Source organism: Diadema setosum, chromosome 18 (genome assembly GCF_964275005.1).
Source record: "Diadema setosum chromosome 18, eeDiaSeto1, whole genome shotgun sequence".
Taxonomy (NCBI): domain Eukaryota; kingdom Metazoa; phylum Echinodermata; class Echinoidea; order Diadematoida; family Diadematidae; genus Diadema; species Diadema setosum.
Window position 1 is genome coordinate 7,096,276 of NC_092702.1, and position 22,134 is coordinate 7,118,409.

The 22,134-nt window shown below is 35.9% G+C and overlaps 1 protein-coding gene across 1 annotated transcript; it reads left to right on the forward strand.

The window, feature by feature from the left end:
- Nucleotides 1–534: 534 nt before the first annotated feature.
- LOC140241958 (uncharacterized) lies at nucleotides 535–21,575 on the forward strand. The gene is made up of 7 exons (XM_072321703.1): nucleotides 535–544; nucleotides 7,309–7,338; nucleotides 8,218–8,529; nucleotides 12,683–12,697; nucleotides 16,825–17,007; nucleotides 20,121–20,342; nucleotides 21,456–21,575. The coding sequence occupies exons 1-7, from the start codon at nucleotides 535–537 to the stop codon at nucleotides 21,530–21,532; spliced, it is 849 nt and encodes a 282-aa protein (XP_072177804.1). The 3' UTR covers nucleotides 21,533–21,575.
- Nucleotides 21,576–22,134: the final 559 nt, after the last annotated feature.

Sequence of the window (22,134 nt, forward strand, 5' to 3'; positions counted from 1 at the left end):
AATAGCAGTTTCAAACATTTCTATAAACAAATTTCTTTCGGCAATCTTCTATACGTGAATTTTTTTCACGCTGATGATATGCTTATGCCATGTTGCGACGATGCACATATCTTTTCTGTAGTAGGTGTGCGCTACAAGTGCACACTTGTTATCTTTATCATCACCATCGTTATCAGTATGAAATTTTAAAACTATAAATTCCATCTTAATCAGTCCCAGCTGCGAAAGGTTGTTTTACATTTTTGTCGTTTTATTGCGATGTGTATTTCAACTTCTTTTCATTTCTTTTTTTTTTTTTGTTTCACCCAGCAAATTTTGATTTAATGATTCCTATCTCTCTCAGTAAAAAAAAAAAAGAAACAAACTTGTCAGAAAAGATAACTACAATTTGTATTTCTTTTCCGAATAGTATATGTGTTCTCTTGCAATCTACATTGATGTTTCATATGATATTGTTGTGAATGTGGGTTTATTTCGCCTAATTCGTCTTCAATTTTGTGTTTTCTGTCATTAGCTACCGACACCGTTACCATCATGGCGACAAGTACGTATTACTGAACAGTGAATAAGTTGTTATTTCCAAACATAGATTTCAGTGTAAATTTATTCTGCAGACTTTTACCAAATAATGTGCTTAGTATGGCTCTTCCCATGAATTCTACGCAATTAGTATCGATTTGCGTTCACACTTTTTACAAAGGAGAAATTCCACGGATTTTCAGGGTCCATTTTTATTTTTCTCTACATCGTACGAGAAGAGTATTCAAATACTGCTATATGTATTGTTGGTTTCCATTCACGTCCATTGCTTCAATGCGTTTACGTATGTGTGTGTTGCAGTATATGATTATTTTGTCTGTTCGTTTGTCTGTGATGGCTATTTGTTTCTGTGTTTGGTCACTAGCCGACGGCGCCGCAACAACACAAATGACGTCAAATACTGGTCAGTCTTTTTTTTTCTTTCCTTTTTTTTTACAAGAGAGAACTTTAAACGTGACTTCATTTTGAAAGACCACTAGAATTCGAACAAACCACATCGAACACGTTGTCGATGGAAAAAGAAACAATAGCGCAAAAATGACAATAATAAATCAAGTTCAACTTTGTGTGTGTTCTCAAAACATAATTGTCAAAATAATAATTGATGACTGTTAATTTCTTTATTAGTTTTTCATTTTATTTTCTTGCCGTAATTCCTTTCATTTTAACAAATTTGGCAAGCCGATTTGCTTCAGATTGGTCCCATATTCAAGTAATGTACGAGAAGAGTATTCAGATACTGCTATATGTATTGTTGGTTTCCATTCACGTCCATTGCTTTAATGCGTTTACGTATGTGTGTGTTGCAGTATATGATTATTTTGTCTGTTCGTTTGTCTGTGATGGCTATTTGTTTCTGTGTTTGGTCACTAGCCGACGGCGCTGCAACAACACAAATGACGTCAAATACTGGTCAGTCTTTTTTTTTCTTTCCTTTTTTTTTACAAGAGAGAACTTTAAACGTGACTTCATTTTGAAAGACCACTAGAATTCGAACAAACCACATCGAACACGTTGTCGATGGAAAAAGAAACAATAGCGAAAAAATGACAATAATAAATCAAGTTCAACTTTGTGTGTATTCTCAAAACATAATTGTCAAAATAATAATTGATGACTGTTCATTTCTTTATTAGTTTTTCATTTTATTTTCTTGCCGTAATTCCTTTCATTTTAACAAATTTGGCAAGCCGATTTGCTTTAGATTGGTCCCATATTCAAGTAATGTACGAGAAGAGTATTCAGATACTGCTATATGTATTGTTGGTTTCCATTCACGTCCATTGCTTTAATGCGTTTACGTATGTGTGTGTTGCAGTATATGATTATTTTGTCTGTTCGTTTGTCTGTGATGGCTATTTGTTTCTGTGTTTGGTCACTAGCCGACGGCGCCGCAACAACACAAATGACGTCAAATACTGGTCAGTCTTTTTTTTCTTTCCTTTTTTTTTTTACAAGAGAGAACTTTAAACGTGACTTCATTTTGAAAGACCACTAGAATTCGAACAAACCACATCGAACACGTTGTCGATGGAAAAAGAAACAATAGCGAAAAAATGACAATAATAAATCAAGTTCAACTTTGTGTGTATTCTCAAAACATAATTGTCAAAATAATAATTGATGACTGTTCATTTCTTTATTAGTTTTTCATTTTATTTTCTTGCCTTAATTCCTTTCATTTTAACAAATTTGGCAAGCCGATTTGCTTCAGATTGGTCCCATATTCAAGTAATGTGCAGTTCAATGTTTCCAGGTTAGCATGACTGTACAGTGTCGGGCTGTTAACGATCGCCCCGACACTGTACAGGCATGCTAACCTAAAAAACATTAAACCGCACATTACTTGAATATGAGACCAATCTGAAGCGTATAATTTTCACACAACAATAGATATATATTGTAATCTTAAATGAATCCCACAAGGATTGGAACAATCACCCCCAGCATTCCCACTGATTCCCACTGATCAGTTACTAGCCATCCCCTTTAACCTGTATAATGATCTTATCATATATGACTAAAACCCCTCTATGGAAAAAAAAAAGTATCAAAATGAAAATTGTATTTTATAAATAAATCACCCGCCCCCTTTTTTGTGCCAAGTCAATCCATATCAGCTATTCTATTATACATTATTTTGATCACTAGCTCCGATTCAGCCACAACTGCTGTGTGTGACAACAGATACTATAATCTGTGGTTTTATTTTCCAAACATAATGCAGCTTTGTTTTCGAGAATACTATTATAAATGAATTAAAGCTTCCTTCATGTTTTTTTTTTCAACTGACATTCAAAGACAAATTTTTATTTTGTTTGAAAAGAATAAAAGATGAAAATCAGAAATCTATTTTGGCGTTTATTCATTGCATAAAAACATTCAAAATGCTAAGAATAATAATCATTTGTTGTTGTATCATTCTTTTTGTCTTTCGTTCGCGTTTGTTTTAGTGTGATTTTATTGTTGTTGTTTTTAGTTTTCAGTTTCAGGTGTGCAGGCCGACTTATATTACAGGCCATCCACATTTTCTACTCAGCTCTTTTAAATGTTTTCAGCGTTTCGCGGTAGGCTTGGTTTACAGTAACATTTATCTAGAATTTATCATACCTGAATAAATCGTCTATAAGAAAAGGGTTTACTGATATCAACATTTTGTTCAGAATATTTCATCCTCCGTTGTTTAATTTTCGTTTTGCTTTTGTTCACTAGATGCCAATGATATGACCACAGTGGGTACGGATCATTCTCTTTCCTTTTTGAAAATCGATTTTTAATGTAACATCATTCTCAATGCATCTGATCATCATACAGTCGAATTTAATTTCATCTCAGTTTGTATACAAAAAAAAAAATGCAAATGTTGACACTTAGTTTTAACGAACAAACAAGTACAGATAAGTCCATGTTGATATAGGGCACATTTATAAGACACATATAATTGTGATGTTTTTTTTTTTTTTTTAAAGAGTGAAAAGATACAAAATGCTTTCGTTGGCAAACACTGCAGACCACCACCTTAAGCTGTAGTCTGATTTTAATAGTTAGCTTTCGAAACAAATTGTACCTAGTAATGGGCAGCAATCTACTGCATAAACGTTTTGTATGAAGAATATAACAAAAAGCGTTGAATAATGTGAGATTTGCATGAACTTTAAATTAATGAAATTTTTATATATTATAAATGAAGTAGGTACAAAATTAATTCCAGGTTTTTCTACATGATTCTTGTCCGATAGGCTGTCAAATTACATTGCCCAGAGAATAATAAATTTGATTCTACTTTCACATTTTGTTGGACGTATGAATGGTTAAAAGAAAATCCAAAATGTTTTACGTTCTTCTATACGTTTCCTTTCTCTGCTGTACCCTTGTTTATTTTTGCTTTGTGTCGTACTGTTTTGTTCTGTTAATAGGAGTGCATTTATAATCGTCAGTTTCGTAAACTGATATTTGAACATTGATCAATAACCTCTGCCGAACGATCACAGGCTGTTTAGCTTTTCTCGTTTACCCACATGGAATCTTATGGTAACATTTTAAGCAAAATTTATGCTTGTAAAAATAACTGGTCAAAACGCCGTGAGAAATACAGCCTATTTACGAAAATACTCCTTTGCGTAATTATTTGCGTGGGTTTTGTCAATCGTTGATTTTTTAAGTCTATATCCTTTTTTTTCAATGGGCACAACAGGAGGTACAACAGAAGATTCGACAGGTATGTAACATCAAATATTTTCTTATTAGAATTGATTGTATCTTGAAAATTTTTGCCGTAAAATCTGTCCACTTGCTCTCATGTTATATGTGTTTAAACTGCAACGGGATAAATAAGATAAAATGCAACAAGTGTTATTGTTTTGTCTGTTTATCTTGATTCTTTTCCTAAATGCAATCTTGGGTATTATTTTGCAAAAATGCATTTTTTTTTTCGTCTTGTAGCTGTCAATCTGTTTTGTTGGCTATGTGTCATGCTTTGTTTTGTATTTCCTGAAATATCCGCAAGGTTTGAAAATCGTTGATATTCTGTACAAAATACTCGTAGACTATAAAATATATGGATGTTTGAATTTGGTGGGGGTTTTTTGTTTACTTTTTGTTTTCATTTTATAATGTTTATTTTGATTTGCTTTGTGGATTTTTTTATTGTTGTTGGGTGATTTTTTTCCCTTGGCAGTATACTTCACAGTAAAAAACAAAAAACAAAAAACGAAGTCTTATAGCTCCTTAAAAAAAAGAAAAAAAAAGTCCTATAGCTCCTGGCCAAAGAGCAGTGGGTAAGAAAGGCTATTACAGAAAATGATTTAACGACCGTCAATTTTCGTTTCTTTTATTGATTCATTTTCTCTTTGTATGTGCATGTTTGTGCTTCTATTACCGCATAGTCACCGAACCTATGACCACAGGTGCAGGAGGTATACCTACCACTCTTTGTATTTCAGATGTTCAAATACATAATATCACATAGATCTTCTTTCGATCCTTGTTTCTTATACACCACACCTATCCCCTTTGGGCCCCGTGGTCCATGATAAGGCTGCAACGTTCTTTTTCCAGTGCACCCTGTCTTTAAAAATTGGCTTTGATTTGCTCCATGATGTCCATTCCATTGACTTCCTTTCCTTCTCTTTCGTTCGTCTTCATGTTTTCTTAGGGCGCCCTTTACTTTTCTTCTACCTTCTGGTAACCATGTGAGGGCTGTCATGCTGTGAATGTCAGTCATCCATTTCCATCTCCTGCCTTTGACTTCATCACTGATCCTTGCCATGTAGGTTTTCTAAAGTGCGTCATCATTGGATATGTCACAAGTACTATGGCCATCTGACTTAAGAATATTCTCAAACACATGACTTCAAATATGTCCAACTTCTTGTTATCACTTTCGTTATTTTTCTTGTCTCATATCCGTATGGCAGGACTGTTATTGCAAGTGATTTGAATAGTCTTCCCTTGGTGTTTAGAGCAAATTTCAAAGAAATCCATTTTCTTGAGCTTGATGAAAGACACAATTGATCTTGAATTTCTTTCATGCCCTTTGAGCACTCAGACTGAGTGATAAAGGGCATTTCGCATTTCCCTTTATAATTATTATTATTATTATTATCATTATTATACCGCTGTTAAATGATCATCTCCTCCTCTGCCTTGTTTGCTACTTTGGCGCTTCTTTAAGCAATCTGATCTTCCAACAATCTACGACTATTCTGCCTGTCGAAACTGTTGGATATATTGTTTATTTTCAGTAGACTTCCGTTTTCTTGATTATGTACCTCAGTTGAGCCCAATTTTAGCTGCAAAATCATTTAGTTCCGATACATTTAACTGCATTATATGTTGAATGTTTGATGAGAGAATGCAAAGTCATCGGCAAATTCGAAATCTTCTTATTTTGGCATAAATTTCCACCAGATCCCTGTGTTATTTATTTTTGTAGTATTCTTAGTAATCCAGTCCGCCACGATCAGAAAGATAAAACTAGACAAGGACGTCACCTTGCTTCAAGCTCCTGTTTTCACCTTGAGCCATTTAGAATCCTCTCGTTTTTCTAATACAGTGTAGTCTACATTCACTGTCTTCATACAAAATATATATTATTTGGCTATTTTTTGGTGGAATTCAATAGCTTGCCATTATTTTCCACGGGTGCACATCACGAGTCGGACTGCAACGAGTCATAGAGGCCACGACTTACACAGCCCACGAGTAATATAGCCCACGAGTCATACAGCCCACCAGCTGTACACTAACTGAACAAGACCCATGAGCTCGGCATCAATTAAAATAGGCCCACGAGCAGACCCATGCGTCCGTCACTAGGCCAACAAGACTCACGAGTCCGACACTGGGCAAAGAAGGCTCACGAGTCCGACATTACTAAACTGTATGGGCTTATGTTCGCAGTGTCGGTCTCTTGAGCCTTTTTGGCCTATAGTTTCGGATTCGTGAGCCTTGTTTGTCTAGGGTCAGACTCATGGGCCGTATTTGGCTATTGTCGAGTAGTGGGCCTTTCTGCGTATAAGTGTCGAGCTCGGGCCGTATGACTCACGGAGCTTTTTTTCAATGTCGAACTCGTGGGCTGCATGTCGAATGTCGTGGGCTGCAATTCAATGTCGAACTGATGTCGGGCTGGTGGGATGGCCCCTTTTCCTTTGGCTCTCTAGATGTTCTTAGTCAAACGCCATCTCCAAGTCCAAAATTGTAACATGTTATAAAGTAAACTGTCATTCTGCAACTTGCTCGATTATGTAACGAAATGTAACTTTCTGCTTACCTATATTTCCCTCTCTTCTGAATCCAGCTTGTTCATCCCTCAATATGTTATTCACTCCATTCCTTATCACTTAGCACTCTACCAAATGTTATTCTTGGAAGTGATATTAATGTTATCCCTCTCCAATTACCACATTCTCTTTTTTTATTAAACTATCACACGAAAGAATTATGATACCCACCACGAAGCAGTCAATTATAGCAAACAACGAATTTGTTAACAAAGAATTCATACAGTAGGATGCATTCCCAATTATTGGTTTTGTTTGGAAGGCTTTATAATTCTCCAATTAGAATTGCCTATTAATGTTAGTAGCGTTTTGTGCATTTATGCTATATCTGTCATTTTCGTAGTTTGTTTTGCGTCTTTTATTATGTGTATTTTTTCTTGATTTTACAGCAAATATTTGCAAAAACAGCAGCAAGGCATAACAAATAATTATACCATTATGTTTTTCGCTTCGTTAATTGATCGTTTTTATGTTTCACTTACTATAGCTACTGCACCTTCAAATACAGTTACACCAGGTATTTTTACACTCTCTATTCGCACATTCCACCTTATCTACCTTTTCTACCTTTAAGCACTGTTATAGATTGTGATATGACATATCGTATTACATGACATGATATACTGTCATATGATATGATTATGATATGATATGATATGATTTGATATGATAATATATGATATGATATGATATGATATGATATGATATGATATGATAATAAGCTAGGAATATCCTATAATGTATGATCAATGTAATCATAGTAGTCAACACGTTTGGAACTGCTACAGGAACTGTATAAAGCACGAAATTTTCACCTCCAATTACCTATCTTTCGATTTGTCCCAGCATTAAACTGAGAAGGTGGGCAAGTGGTATATAGGTCGATGGTCTACATGATTTGATATAAGTAAGCACTACAACTTGGCAAACGATCGTCTGAGGATGGCACTTTATTTTACAAGGCCGAGACTAGGGATGATGGCATGACTCCGCACAGACCTCAGGCCTCTGTATTGTCAATCAAACCGTATGTCACTATTGGGTATACCTAAATTCAGCGTGCTGTAATGTCAGATTTGCTCATGTCAAACAATTATTTTAATGGGTTATAATGTCGTTTCATTTCATGTCATTTCATCACATTCTACCTATCCGCCATACTTACAATATTCTATAAACTTACAATATTCTATATCTTTTACATTGTATGATATGCATTGGGATGTAACTGATATGTATTCAATTTCGGTAAAATATTTATTTGTTTCTGCTGAAAATGAAAAAAAAATGATGAAATATGAATGAATTACTGAAACAGTCTTGGGCTGAATAATAAAATTGGTAACTGCCTCTTCACACCATATAGATGGACAAAGTACGGTCAATCCAACAACAGGCTCAAACATGGGCGATCCTGCCACGTCAACGACTGACGCCGACAGTACCACAGGAACGGATGAAACTGGTACGGGAACTACCGGGACTCCAGAAGCAGGGAGCACGGATGCTGCTGCCACCAGTGGCGGAGAAACGGGAACACCGGGAACACCGGGAACACCGGGAGCAACAGAAGATCCGGAAGCGACGGAAGATCCAGGAGCAACGAGTGACCCGGATGCAACGACAGCAACGGAAGCGCCAGGAACCACAGAAACACCAGGAACACCGGGAACGGAAATCCCAACCGTAGTCATGACAACGGAAGAGGGTAAGTCGCGAGTAGTATGGTAGTGGAACTAGAACCGTTTTAGTGGTAATTTAGAGGTAGTGGTAGTAGTAGTAGTAAACAATAAATGAAAGTAACATAGAGTATTATGTGATTTTATTTGAAAGATCCATTAGGAATTGAAAACAATATATATATATATATATACATATATTATTTTATATAATCTTATTTAGTAAACAAAAAAGAGTTATAAAAATTTAAATAACTACCTTTAAAATGATAAAGGATAAGATGGATTGAGCGATAAAGACATAGCAGTTTGGTATTCCCTAATCTGGAAAGGAAGATTGGCGACAGCACAGACACCACATGTTATAGAAATGCGAAATTTCAGGAATAGCATATACGCTCCCATTGTTGTTGGATTCCCCCCCCCCCCCTTGAATAGCGAGATGGACATTGTATCCTTGTAATTTTCATTTTGTTAAAATCTCATTTAATCCTGCACTGGATTGAATGAACGATGCTATGACTATTATGTTATTATTTCAGTCATGGAACGCTGGCCGGACTGTACTGCAGTGCTGTTGTGTATAATGGCACACGTGTATGCGTTGTCCTTCTCTGTTAATCCAGCGGCTATAGAGAAAAAAAGGGGATTTTCGGTTTTAATTTCATGTTTTTGTGTGCGTTATTGTCATCATCGTTTTCTCCTTTTCCTTCTTTTCGTTCTAATTCTTTTCCTTTTTTTCTTCTTCATAATTTCCTCCTCCTCCTCCTCCATCCTTCTCTTCTGCTCAGTCTTCTTCGCCATATGTATCTATCTCTTCGTGGATTCGAATGCTCTCTTGGCTACCATACGAGTTATTTCCGCCCTTTTTTCATGGTGGAGTGTTTCTGTGTTGTGTGTCTGAAGGAGCTTGCCAACTGGTCTAAAACGTCACTCAATGCTTGTAAGAGGGAAAGAATAAACATCCTTGTCGCATCGACATTTGCTGTTGCTGTAGCAACGGTCAATAACGCGAATGTTTTTATATTTGTCTACACCTTATTTCATATCGGGGCGTTTTAACCTCTTCTGTGCTCAAAGAGTTCGCGGTTCACCTCTTTGTGCTGCCGTTTTGCCCAAATGGTGTCGGGCATTGGACTCGCCAATTTAGGGGTTTATTTCTAAGCAGTTTAATCATAGACAGAGCTGTGGAAAAGGGTGATATTTCATAACAAGATGATTGTGATAATTTGGTAGGAAAAATAGGAAAGAGATAAGGAATTATGAGACGACATGAAGGGAAAGAAAAAAAGTAAAAGAGGAAATGAGAACAAAAAGTTCGACGTGCCAGAAGAAAAATATCAGCATTAATTTTTTCCTTGTGAAGACAGTTTTGCACGAAAGTAAGGGCTCGGGCAATTTGGTCACAGATAAGGATATTATCCAGCAAAGTATATATTTCTACTGGCTGAGAAAACACGTATCTATATTTCAATCCAAAAATCGAGCTATATCGCAGGTCCATTTTGCATGCGAGGAATTATTTAACAACGGCACGCTTTGTCATGAATGAATTACTAAAGAGTGTTGTGTTGTTACGGTGATCAGGTTTGCCCATCAACATGGTAAAATTACCAAAGACCACCGATTATCTAATACACTTTATGTACTGCTCATTAAGTCCCAACGAATGTATTAGTACTACTACTGTACATTTAGTAATGTACAATTGATTAATGGAAATCCACTCTATACATGTGTGTATCATTTGATAAAACAAATAAAAGGTCCTCAAAGGAGGTGTAAAGCATTGTCTGAAACTTTTTTTAGTAATCTAACTTAACACAAAAAGAAGCCATATCATGATTGTAGGTATTGACCACTTTCATCCCCCTCCAAAAAGAAAAAGAAAACATAATTTGACACCTTGTTTGAAAAAGGAAGAAAGCATCATAAGAAACCTTTTTGCAAAAATTCTCTGATGTGCACACGCATACAACCTAAATCCCCGCCGAATTTAATTGTCACACTTGTATCTGATGTCAACACCGCCAGTCTCAACCCTCTTTCCCTGCATCTAGAAAAGATTTTCACCTCAGGGCCCCTATGTTAAGTTCTCCTCTCTCAAACGAATACTCCTCAATCACCGCCAGTCGATGTTTTGAAGGCTCAGTTATTCAATTATGTATTTGCTGACGTAGAGGTTCGGATATCAGTTGGACATGACATACACCACCAAAAACGATTGACGATTGCAATTTGAAGCGGAGCAAGGACTCATATCTCATTAAGAGCACACTCTCTTTTTCCGTCTATCTCTTCGTATATTTATTCATCCATCTATCTCTCTACTTGTTTATTTATAAACAGCGACATATTGATCAATATATTGATCAGTCTGTCTGAATATCCATCTGTCTGTTGATCGTCTATGTATTGAAAGATAATATATCTCTGACGGAGTAAAAAAAAAAAGACAGAAAAGGGAATAGGGACAAGAGAATGAGAGGGAGAAAGAGAGGGAGATATATACATGTATATATATGTATATATATATATATATATATATATATATATATATATATATATATATATCATATATCATATATCATGTATATATATTACATGGGAGAGAGAGCGAGATCTTCCTTCGGTTTACTTGGAATCAACAGGTGTAATTCTTTCAAGTCACTGTCAATCAGTATAACCCACTTCTGGGGTGGGGTCAGTCACAATAATAAGATGATGTCAATGTTGATTTTTCGATGAGAGGTTTATGATTTGTTGTCCGTATCCGTTGACGACGAGAAGCGAACGCGCTTCTCTTGGTTCCTTCGAGAAACATTATTTGCTAGCCAGCCTTCGGTTCCTCCTAGAAATATATTTGCCAACCCCCATAAACATCAGATTAAACACTACGTCTGTAACTCAGGTAAAGTTCATGCAAACACTCACAATTGCAGTCACGGTAATCAGATCAAGATGATAGATAGCGCTGCGATATATCTTATGTACTTTCCTTTTGCTGGCACCTGCGAATTGCATTTGTAATGATGCAAAAATGTATGTTGTTGTTGATTTAAAGAAAGAAAGAAGAGAGAGAAAATGGGGCCCTATACAAATAATTTGCCCAAGACAGCACTTAACATAAAACAAACATTATAAATTTTATAGAGGTATAAACAAGAATTTTAAATATACCAAGTCTCCACGAGGGAGCTCATGTGGGAGTCATAACAATCTTCAAAATGAATTTGAACCACAAGTTTATAAGTATTGAATAAGTGCAGGCGACTCATACGAGAGGGGATTTACAAAAATTGGAGTTGTTCTTACCACAAAAAAAAAGAAAAAAGAAAACAAAAATGTACTTGAAAGTGAAAGAGTTTTATCTTCGTTCAAAAAGATAGAAATCAAGATAGCAATGGAAGGATCAAACCTGAAATTTCAACATTGTAGTTTTCATCAAAGTTGACAAGTCATATTACAGCGGTCACAGAAATGAAAGCTTAAAGGGATGGTATAATTTTGATTGACATGGGGGATTCAGATTTTTACTTTTTGCGAGATAATTAGAAATCACTTTTGAAATAATGAAGAGCGTACAATTCTAAGGGGATTTCAAAGTTTAATCGATCGAAATCGGTTTCGAAATGGCTAAGATGTATGAAAACAAACTAAAACAAAGTGGTCCTAATAAAAGGTGGGTCCCATCTTTCATTAGGATCTCTTTGTTTTTGGATATCTCAGCCATTTCAAAACCTATTTTTATTGAATATACTTTGAAATCCTCCTAGAAATGTTTGCTTTTTCATATTTCATAAGAGGTTTCTCACTATTTCATAAAAAAGTTGGAAACCTGAAGCCCCGTGCATATCAACCAAAATTATACCATCCCTTTAAATCTTTTGAAGCAAGGCATATACTACGATGAAATAACTGTCAACTGGACGCAGCGATCCCTTTGTAACAATAATGTCTTGTTTTCATACAAATCCAATATATATTTATATATATATATATATATATATATATATATATATATATATATCTTCATACAGAGAGAGAGAGAGAGAGAAGGACGAAAGAAAAGGAAGGACATAAAAACATATATCATAAACTGTATAGTGATAAATGTAATGAGTATCTTCATACCTATTTGTTTGTTTATTTTTTTTTTTCTATTTACAATAAACATAATAGTTGTGTTGGATGAAGGTAAGTACAATTGTTTCAATATTCGGAATATGAATGCATATTGGCACATATTCATTCTGCGTAATTTGCAATTAAATTTCAATGTTAGAAGCACTATTCATCCCACCTCCCACTCCCCCATTCTCAACTTGCCTTACATTTTCCCTCCCCCCCCCCACACGCACACACTCACTCGCGTAAACTAGTTAGGCAGATACTGAAGTTTTCCAAAGAGAAATGCCAGAAGCCTATACTTTTCAGCACGGATGAGTAGTAGGGACACTTCACGATAGCTGTTCAAACTTCAAAAAATATATATATATATCGTTTCCCTCTTTTTACTTTTCATTATAGCATATAATACAACACCGTGTAATAGTCAAAAAAGTAATTCTTCATTTTATTTTTTCGATCTCTACACTTTCACAAAGTAAATATAACGTAACAAACAAGTATCCAACCGATTAACCATAAAATGGACAAAAAGTAAATGTTTGTATAACCATGCATACATACCAATCATAAAACATAATGGTTATAAGTAAATTGTGATTGTATATGAACAAATGGATGGTTAGTTAGTTATTCAATTAAATTATTAGGAAAAAATGCAGAAGACCGCCATCCTAAGCGGATTCCTTATTTTTATGACAGCCTCTGAAAATACACAATGTGGTTTACTTGTTACAAATCATTTCATACATACTAAGTAGAATAAAAATCATGTCATCAGCACCCAAAACCTGTCTGAACGTTACATTCCATATTTCTTCATGCACATATTTCTACATACCCAGCAGTCACATCACTCATCGCGACATTAATATAGAAAAATATAAAACTAACAAATTTCTATTCAGTTTTGCTACTTTTTTTTCTAATGAAGCAACAACGAATTATTTCAAATCGTTAACTTTTTTAGTCAGTCATGTCTTGTTCTATGGCCTTTAATCAAAAGTTCAACTGGCCGTGTATTCCTTTCTCTCACTAAAGAAAGAAAGAAAGAAAGAAAGAAACAAGAAGAAGAATTTCTCACCAGTACTGATACATGATAAGCTTATCGAACGTTTCCTTAATCTGGTAAATCAATTGTAACTTGAATCTCTTCCCAGCATAAATTTTCCAAATCACCACAATAGAAAATACTCCACCTTTCCCATACGTTCCTAACAAATTCAATTGTATAAGCTTTGTTTCATTTAGTCTTTTCCTCTTTATGACATAAGGAAGGGATGAATCATTGACAAGCTTAAGTTTGTGTGGATGAAGATACATCATTCCATGCAGTAATCTTAATTGAAAATCCCTCACAGTAGAACTCAAAGTGCTTCTAGGTCTACTGAAGATAGATTTTATATCTTCTTCTTTTTTCAGGAATGCTCACGAAAATATAAATTCTTTATTTTTTTTTCGCCGATAAATGATCACTTATTTTCTTCACAAATGGAAAGTAGACATCTTTAGAGGTGATCTCATGTAAAGAGATCTTCCTCTTACATGTTTGATAAAAAATAATTTAATCATCACTTTCATCTTTATCTGACTTTGAACGCTCTAACTTCATTTTCCACCCAGAAAGAAAGTGCATGCTTCACATATTTTTTCAATTCTCAAAACTTATGTTCAATTCATTTTTTAACATTAAAATAAGCCACCGGTTTAATTTTTCATATCAATTATTATACGTGCCAGTCTAAAACATTTTTTTTTCTGCAGATTTTCATCAGAAATCAATTTTTTTCACAACTCGAATCATTTTATTATTCATCGACGGATACGGCTATGGCTCAATTTGTAATCAACTATGAAACATCTATACCTATCAACCATATTCAAACATGCTCTGAGATTGCGATACTGTTTGAGTACATTCGATTAGCATTGCACATTTTCATCGTTACCCAACTTAATCGTGTTTTCACAGCGTTATATCACAATATTAAAGGACAAGTTCACCTTCATGAACATAAGGATTGAGAGAATGTAGCAATATTAGTGGAACACATCATTGAAAGTTTGAGGAAAATCGGACAATCCGTTCAAAAGTTATGAATTTTTGAAGTTTTTGTGCAGTCACCGCTGGATGAGAAGACTACTGCAGTGTATGATGTCACATGCGTACAACAATATAAGGAAAATATAAAGAGAATTTCACAAAATTTCATCTTTTGAAAAAAGTACACATTCCTTGACTCGTTACTGACATATGTTATGGGTAATATTATTCCCATTGCCTTTAGAAAGAGGCAAGTCAAGTGCTCTTTTACTAGGCGAAAAAAGTGAAAATATGTTGAATTTCCTTTACATTTTCTTTATACTGTTGTACTCATATGACATCACGAGCCTTAGTAGTCCCCTCATCCAGCGGTTCCAACACAAAAGTTTTAAAAATTCATAACTTTTGCATCGATTGTCCAATTTTCCTCAAACTTTCACTGATGTGTTCTACTAATGTTGCTGCATTCTCTTAATCCTTATGTTAATGAAGGTGAACTTGTCCTTTAATGTGCATAATATTATGTGTCAATTTTAGAGCAAAAATTGGCAGTTTCTGCGGATTGAGAACAATGTTTCACCTCAAGACTTTCAATCAGATAATAATGACAGCATAGTATCAAAAAGTTTAGAATGTTTAGTTTTCTACGACGCTTTTTTAATGCGATGTTTTGAGGAATGCGATGACCGTTTAAACAGCTTCACTACCACTAAATGTTAGTCCCCAACAACATTAGAAATTGAAGATTATGATGGAAGGTCTGTTGTTTTCTCATCTGTCACGCGTGATTAATATGCCAACCCTTACACCCAGCAGAACAAGCTTTTACAATCAATAATGGAAACAGCTGGCTCAGTCTCGGGCTATTTTGGGGGATGGCGTCGTTGATGTGGCATTGTGTACTCTGTGTTGGTGTGTGAATGTGTGTGCACATACATGTGGGTGTGTCTATACGTGTGTATGCTATGTGTGTGTGTGTGTGCGCGCGCGCGTGCGCGTGTGTGCTTATGTAAGTGTATGATATGTGTGTATGTATGTATGGCTAATGTAAATGGGTAGGTATTGGTGTATGTATGCATGTACTCAAGGTATGTCTTATTAACCCTGCAGTGAAAATCTGATATTTCTTATATGGAATAATGGCGGTCGGTCCCCCTCCTCCCCCACCAAATAAATAAAGAATACAATAAAATAACTGCCAATAGATAAACAAAACGAAAAGTGGGTGTTGCAAGAAAGTCGAGTAGCAATCAATTGCGAGATTTGCAATTGATTTGGGGGATTTGCAATCATTGATTGCAACTTTCTTGTAACGCTCCCAAACTTGTGACACATACTCAGAAGTGACGTGTCCATTTTGTTTGTATCATGTGCGTGTGTTTGTGTGTCTCTTTAAATTCACACGAGCGCGCGTGCACACACACGCGCACACACACACACACACACACACACACATATATATATATATATATATGAGCAAACATACATAATCTATAATATATATATATATATATATATATATATATATATATATATATATATATATATATATAAACAAACATACATAATCATACATGTCTGCACGTGTATGGGCATGATATAAATGATTCTGAATGCACAAAACATGTAGGTACTACATTATGTGCACATTAAATGCATGAGTATCAGCCCAAAGGCAGGTAGCATTTTGCCTCGGCCTTCAGCTCCAATAAAACAGAATTGCACTTAATTTAGGAAAGAATATTATGCCATGCATCGCGTGTTTCATTAGTCCAAAGCATTTAAAAGTCCCTATCACCCGTTCACTAATGCAGCTTAAAATAGTACACGACAAGAAGAATATTTACTGTTACATCGAGCAAAAATTAATCTACGTAACAAGTTTCACATTGTTCTTTATTTAAACAACACTAAAGAAGAAGAAAATTCTATATAATATGTACAAATACTGTATACATAATCTATTCGTATAATGTCAAGAATAGGCATATGAATCTCACTGCATTACGTAATATTTTTCTTTTAACTGATTAACAATAATATCAACAATTATTAACATCTTTATTTTTATGATTATAAAATCATGAAAATTATTGTAATCATAATCATGATTATTAACATTAATGATATTTCTCTCTTCTCAAACACACAGTTATCTTAGAAGTAACTGGTTCAACTGTGACGTACCCCGACGACAAGAAAATAACGGTCGGAGGCGGGGCCCTTGTGACGTCATCGGTGACAGTATCGGTAGTGAACGGAACCATCGTCGATGGGGACAGCAACTGGAAGTTTCTCGTCTTCGCAGCCGACGATGACGTCACGGAGCTGGCCAGTAAGTACGACGAGAGGTCGACTGAAAGTCAGTTCAGTTCAATTCAGTTTATTTTTCCATCACACAAGAAGTGAAACAAAATATAATATGTGAAGTGAAACAAAATATAACATGATATAAAGCATGCAAAAAACAATCACATATAGTTGGATAATTCAATCAAGTATGGAAAAAAGAATGGTCCACTAAAAAGCTAAGCTTGTAATACAGGATCACTCAAAACGTGATAACGTACATCATCGTCGTGCAATACGTGACATTGAGCGAAAAGCGAACCACGCATCTATACTGGCATTTTTATGTACTGAGCCGTGGTGGCCTAGAGGATAAGACCAAAAACTCTTGATAGTGAGGTCATTGGTTCGAGTCCTTCCTGGCGGTTAGACCTCAAGGCAAGGCACGCTACACGCTATTGTCATTGCCTGGTCCTTCGGAGAGGGACCAAAGGCCGTCGGTCCTGTGGTGGCTTGCCTATAGGCATTAAGGGGCTTCCTTTAATAGCCGCGTAAAATGAATCCAAATGCACACACAAACAAGCAAACTTACGCGCACTGTGGTATGATGGATAGGGCGTTAGACTCCCAATTTGAAGACCGTAAATCCAAATCTTGACCAGTACTTGCATCATTACTCATAGTGTCATTACATACTCTTAGTTTTAATGCCGGGGTATAACGACAGGGTCCTTGAGAAGAGCCAAAATAAAATTTAAGTTGTTCATTCTGGCCAGAAATATTATCCTTTCCGACATGGTCTTACAAACATCGTGAAGTTATTTTAGCACTAAATGATACAATACGGATGAGAGAAAAGCGGACCTGTTCCATAAAGATTTACGATTGATCTTACGCTAGATTTATTGAGCGTAATTCAGCGGATCAAGCATAAGATCAATCCTGACCGTAAGTCTGTTTCATAAAGATGAATACGTTTGATTAAAAACACAAATTTAATAGCAGATCAAGCATAATTTTTTGAATCGTATCAAATCGTAAGATCAAGAGTCTCAATCAATCTTTATGAAACAGGCCCCTCAGATATTGATTTTCTTTCAGCCCTTTAATTGTGTCTTATAGCAATAAATCTTCCCGTTAATTGCACCAATCAAAAAGAGTAATTACCACTATGACTGATTACTATAGGGAGGAAATCTCGGAGAGGTTACAGATTGCTAGCTCTTGTGAATAACTGATGGCAGAAACTCCATCTGTATACTTTTAACCCTTGCATGTGCCAATGAGTAAACTGTGCACAAATTTCGCACACAAAACCTAGAATACGGGATTAATGTGTAGCACGCAGAGAGTTCAGACATGACGGCAGGCGGGAAAGTTTTGCCGTCTCTCTTTTATAGATATGATAAACGAAAGATTATCGTGGCAGTGTGCTATGTTTTTATCTGCTTTTATGATGCGATGAAATACGCCAGTTATACCGCAACACGACACCTCCATTGTTCTATGTACAGTGTTATTGAAATCAGTTGAAGAAATGCCTTCAACGAGGCTTCGGTTACCGGAAAAAGAGAAGTATTACACAAATAATTGGTTAAACAAATCACGGGGCGCCGCATCAATCATCATGTCGCATGCAAATTAGAAATCTGTCGCAGTCATAGAGAGATCATAACATAGCACTTATTTGAGGTTTATACATCAATCATTATATTTGATGTAGATGAATTACGAATGCAAACCGCAAACCTCCATAGGTTGTCTTTTTTCTGCATGCTTGTCAAGGATCAAACCCAAAGTTCCCCTGATGGTTTATTATTGCAATTTCCTTCAAAAATTGATCTCAGTTGATATCGTTTGACTACTGTGCAAGGAAAGCGTTTATCCACTTTTCAATATCTTATAAGGAGACAAAGAGTTGTGTGCAGCGCAACTGATTAGATATTGATATAAATTAAAATGTCAATTTATATCAGTCGAATTCTAGCTAGCACTGTCTTTCATTTAGCTCAAACAGACGTGTGTTTAGACAAGGATACGCATAAAACTGGCAGCTGTAGAGGGGGTTGGCGTTGAAGTTCAACAATCTTTTGCATGTTGACAAACGCACACGCGCGAAAATGCACACATTCAAGTACACCGACAGACGCAAACACGCGAACAAATGCGGTAAATCCTTTGGACCCGAGACTGTACTTTGTCAACATTCAATGTGCTTTATTACTTCAGGGTGTGATAAGAGAGCACATGCTCGGAGACTAGTGTTGGTCAGAGAAAACTCTGATATCAATTTGGTTTGTCTATATCACTCGTGAAAAAAAAAAAATATGGAATATGTTTCATGTGCCCCTTAAACATTGACTTACTTTGAAATGGAGTCACATTAGCATCGCTGAGGGGGTAATTGGGCAGACTTTAGACTGTCATCCATAATGCAATGCGGTCGTCAGGTTCAAACAATGGAGACAAATTGGCCAAAAGTATCTAGCAAACATCAATGTATTTAGTGTCATTAACATAATAGGGCTTGCCATGATAAGGGTTACCAAAAGAGCTAATAAAGCTCCCTTCTAATCTAAACGGGGTATTGATTTATATTTCATGATGAATGATGGGATGTACAATATTTTAGGCCATACATAATGACGACATGAGTAATGAATTTTCTCTATGTGACAGAAATGTACTCATATCGCAAAGGGAGTTTAAACCTCTTTAAGGACATCTATTTTCAATAAAGCTAAATTAATGACGATTGATTATGCAAAAGCACAATTTTACAGGGCATTCGTTACAGGCTGTGTTTTTGTTACTTCACCGTTTACATTGCAAATGAACTGAGGATGAAGTAAAGCAGAAGGTATCAGAAATTAAGAAAAATACCATTGAACCTATTTAAATAGTGCATAAAGATATTACCTTACTTTACGTGTAATGTAGATAATTATCAGGACGATAATTTGCCTTTCCCCAACACTTATTATTACACAGGTCATCTTTGGCATTTCCTACAATAGTTACACTAACACTAAAGTTAAATTTTGTCTAATGTAATCTTTAGAAGACATCCATCAATTTCACTTCAGCACTACTATTCTTTCGGGGTTTTTTGTGTGTGTTTTTTGTATGTGTGTGCTCTTTTTCTGTCACGTGATATAGCTCCCATCGAAGCAGAAGTTCCTGAGTCTTATGTAACAGAGGGACTCGCTACAGGAGAAACGTTCGACTTCGCGATGCTGAACGTGACCCTTAACCTGGAAGACGTCACCTGCGAAGAGTTCACCAAGGTTTGCGTCCGTGTCGAACCGCACGACGACGCAGAATGGATGTTGTCGACCGAAGGCAGCACGGACACTCAGTGTGACACCATTACATGCGACTGTAAGTTAACTTCGTTATCGCCATCTTTTCTTTTTCTTGTTTCTTGTGTGATATTGTAATGGAATTACATTGCTACATTTCTGAAATATGTGAGGGTGTATGTCATCATCTTTGTTTAGTGTAATTTGTTTTGGCTTTTTCAGAGTATTGATTTCTCTGCTCAAGGACCACAATAAATTCCACAAATCTATACATGGAGTTGTTGATTTATGTGCTACATGATGTGAAATTATGAAAATCGTCTGGAATGCCCCTTTAAATTACAGATTGAAACGCGCCCATCAGGCAAGAGCTAGTCCGTGTTACTGTCATCATTATCATCATAGCGCACCCAATCAACTGCGTTCTCTATAATTTTCTGCACGTTTCCAGCCAATTATCTTGCCGCAGAATTGACTGTTTTGTTTGCTTAGACTGTTTTTTTTTTCTGATAGGACTGCAATTTGTACAAGCTAAACTTTTTTTTTCAGTCCCCCCCCCCATTTCCAACCGCCTCTTTATAATACAAGCTAATTTAATTCCATATGATTTAGTTTCAGTTCTATTACCTTTATCAAACAATCACTTACAGATGTAAATATTTGAAATATATTGTATTCGTATAGTTATGTTGCGTTTTATGGTTGTTAATCATTTTGTTGGAAATGAAAAGTAAAGTAAATGAAATGAAATGAAATGATATACTGTAACAGGTTTGGAGTATCGTAACGAGTTTATGATAGAAGGAGGAAAACAACAGCCTACTCCAATACAATTCAAAATATATGTACATGCTGAGTTTAGGGTTAGGCGTATATACTGACTGTAAATGGGAGTTCGTCAGATGATATGAGGCTGACATTTTCTCTCGTAATAATCATCTCCTGGTGGTACAGGGCAAATTCCTTTCTTAAACGGTTATTATATATCACACAATGAGAAGCTATCATATTCTATGGGAACATGCCAGTAGAGGAGATTGGACCTTACATGAGACTGTTTGAGTTGGCTCGTGTTATATTGGCATTGTCTTGTTTGCCGTATGTCAATTTAATGACTCTAAAAATCGATGCTGATATCTTTATTCCTTTACTATCATGGTCTCTCTCTCTCTCTCTCTCTCTCTTTGAACAGCTGCTGCCTCCGCCCTGTCTGTCTCCTGCCTCTTGGTGGCGCTCGCACTTTTCATCTCGCGATGGTCTGCTTATTGATGACGTGTTTCCTCACCTGTACTTAACAAAAATGCACTTGGTCGGAATAAGAAAGGTAATACGGGGGGGGGGGGTGAGATGAAATCGTATGAAAATATGATGATGAATAAAAATACGAAGGGCGTTTTTGGAGAAATTATCGAACCATCAAACATTGAAATCTGTTTCTAACAGTACTCTATATGGGGTAAACATATAGGCCTACAGCAGAAATCAAAAACGAAATGTGGTTATGAAGGCGATGTAGGAATTTCCAAAAAATAATGTGTTCCAAACTACTGAAAATGCTCACTCTAATCGTATTATAGCCATCTTTGGGCCATATTTGTTTATTTTTTTAATTTTCTGTTTTGAGCGATTCGCAAATTCACTCGATCATTGCGAAACATCACCATAGCATTATACACCGGTGTCTACACTGACAGTCACAATTAGACAAGACAGGGCCGGCGCACTGTTTTCAAAAGTGTGGGGGCCCACTTCCGGGTTTCGTGAGCTAACAAGCAAAAAAAAAAAAAAAAAAAAGGTCCTCAGCTCATCTCTACCCGTCCACTTCCGGGTTTCTTCAGCTGAAGAGAAAAAAAAAAGTCCTCAGCTCATTC

Coding starts and splice junctions, on each gene's coding strand:
- LOC140241958 (XM_072321703.1), top strand. Junction 17,008..20,120: donor TGACGTCACGGAGCTGGCCA/GTAAGTACGACG, acceptor CACGTGATATAG/CTCCCATCGAAGCAGAAGTT. Junction 20,343..21,455: donor TGACACCATTACATGCGACT/GTAAGTTAACTT, acceptor CTCTTTGAACAG/CTGCTGCCTCCGCCCTGTCT.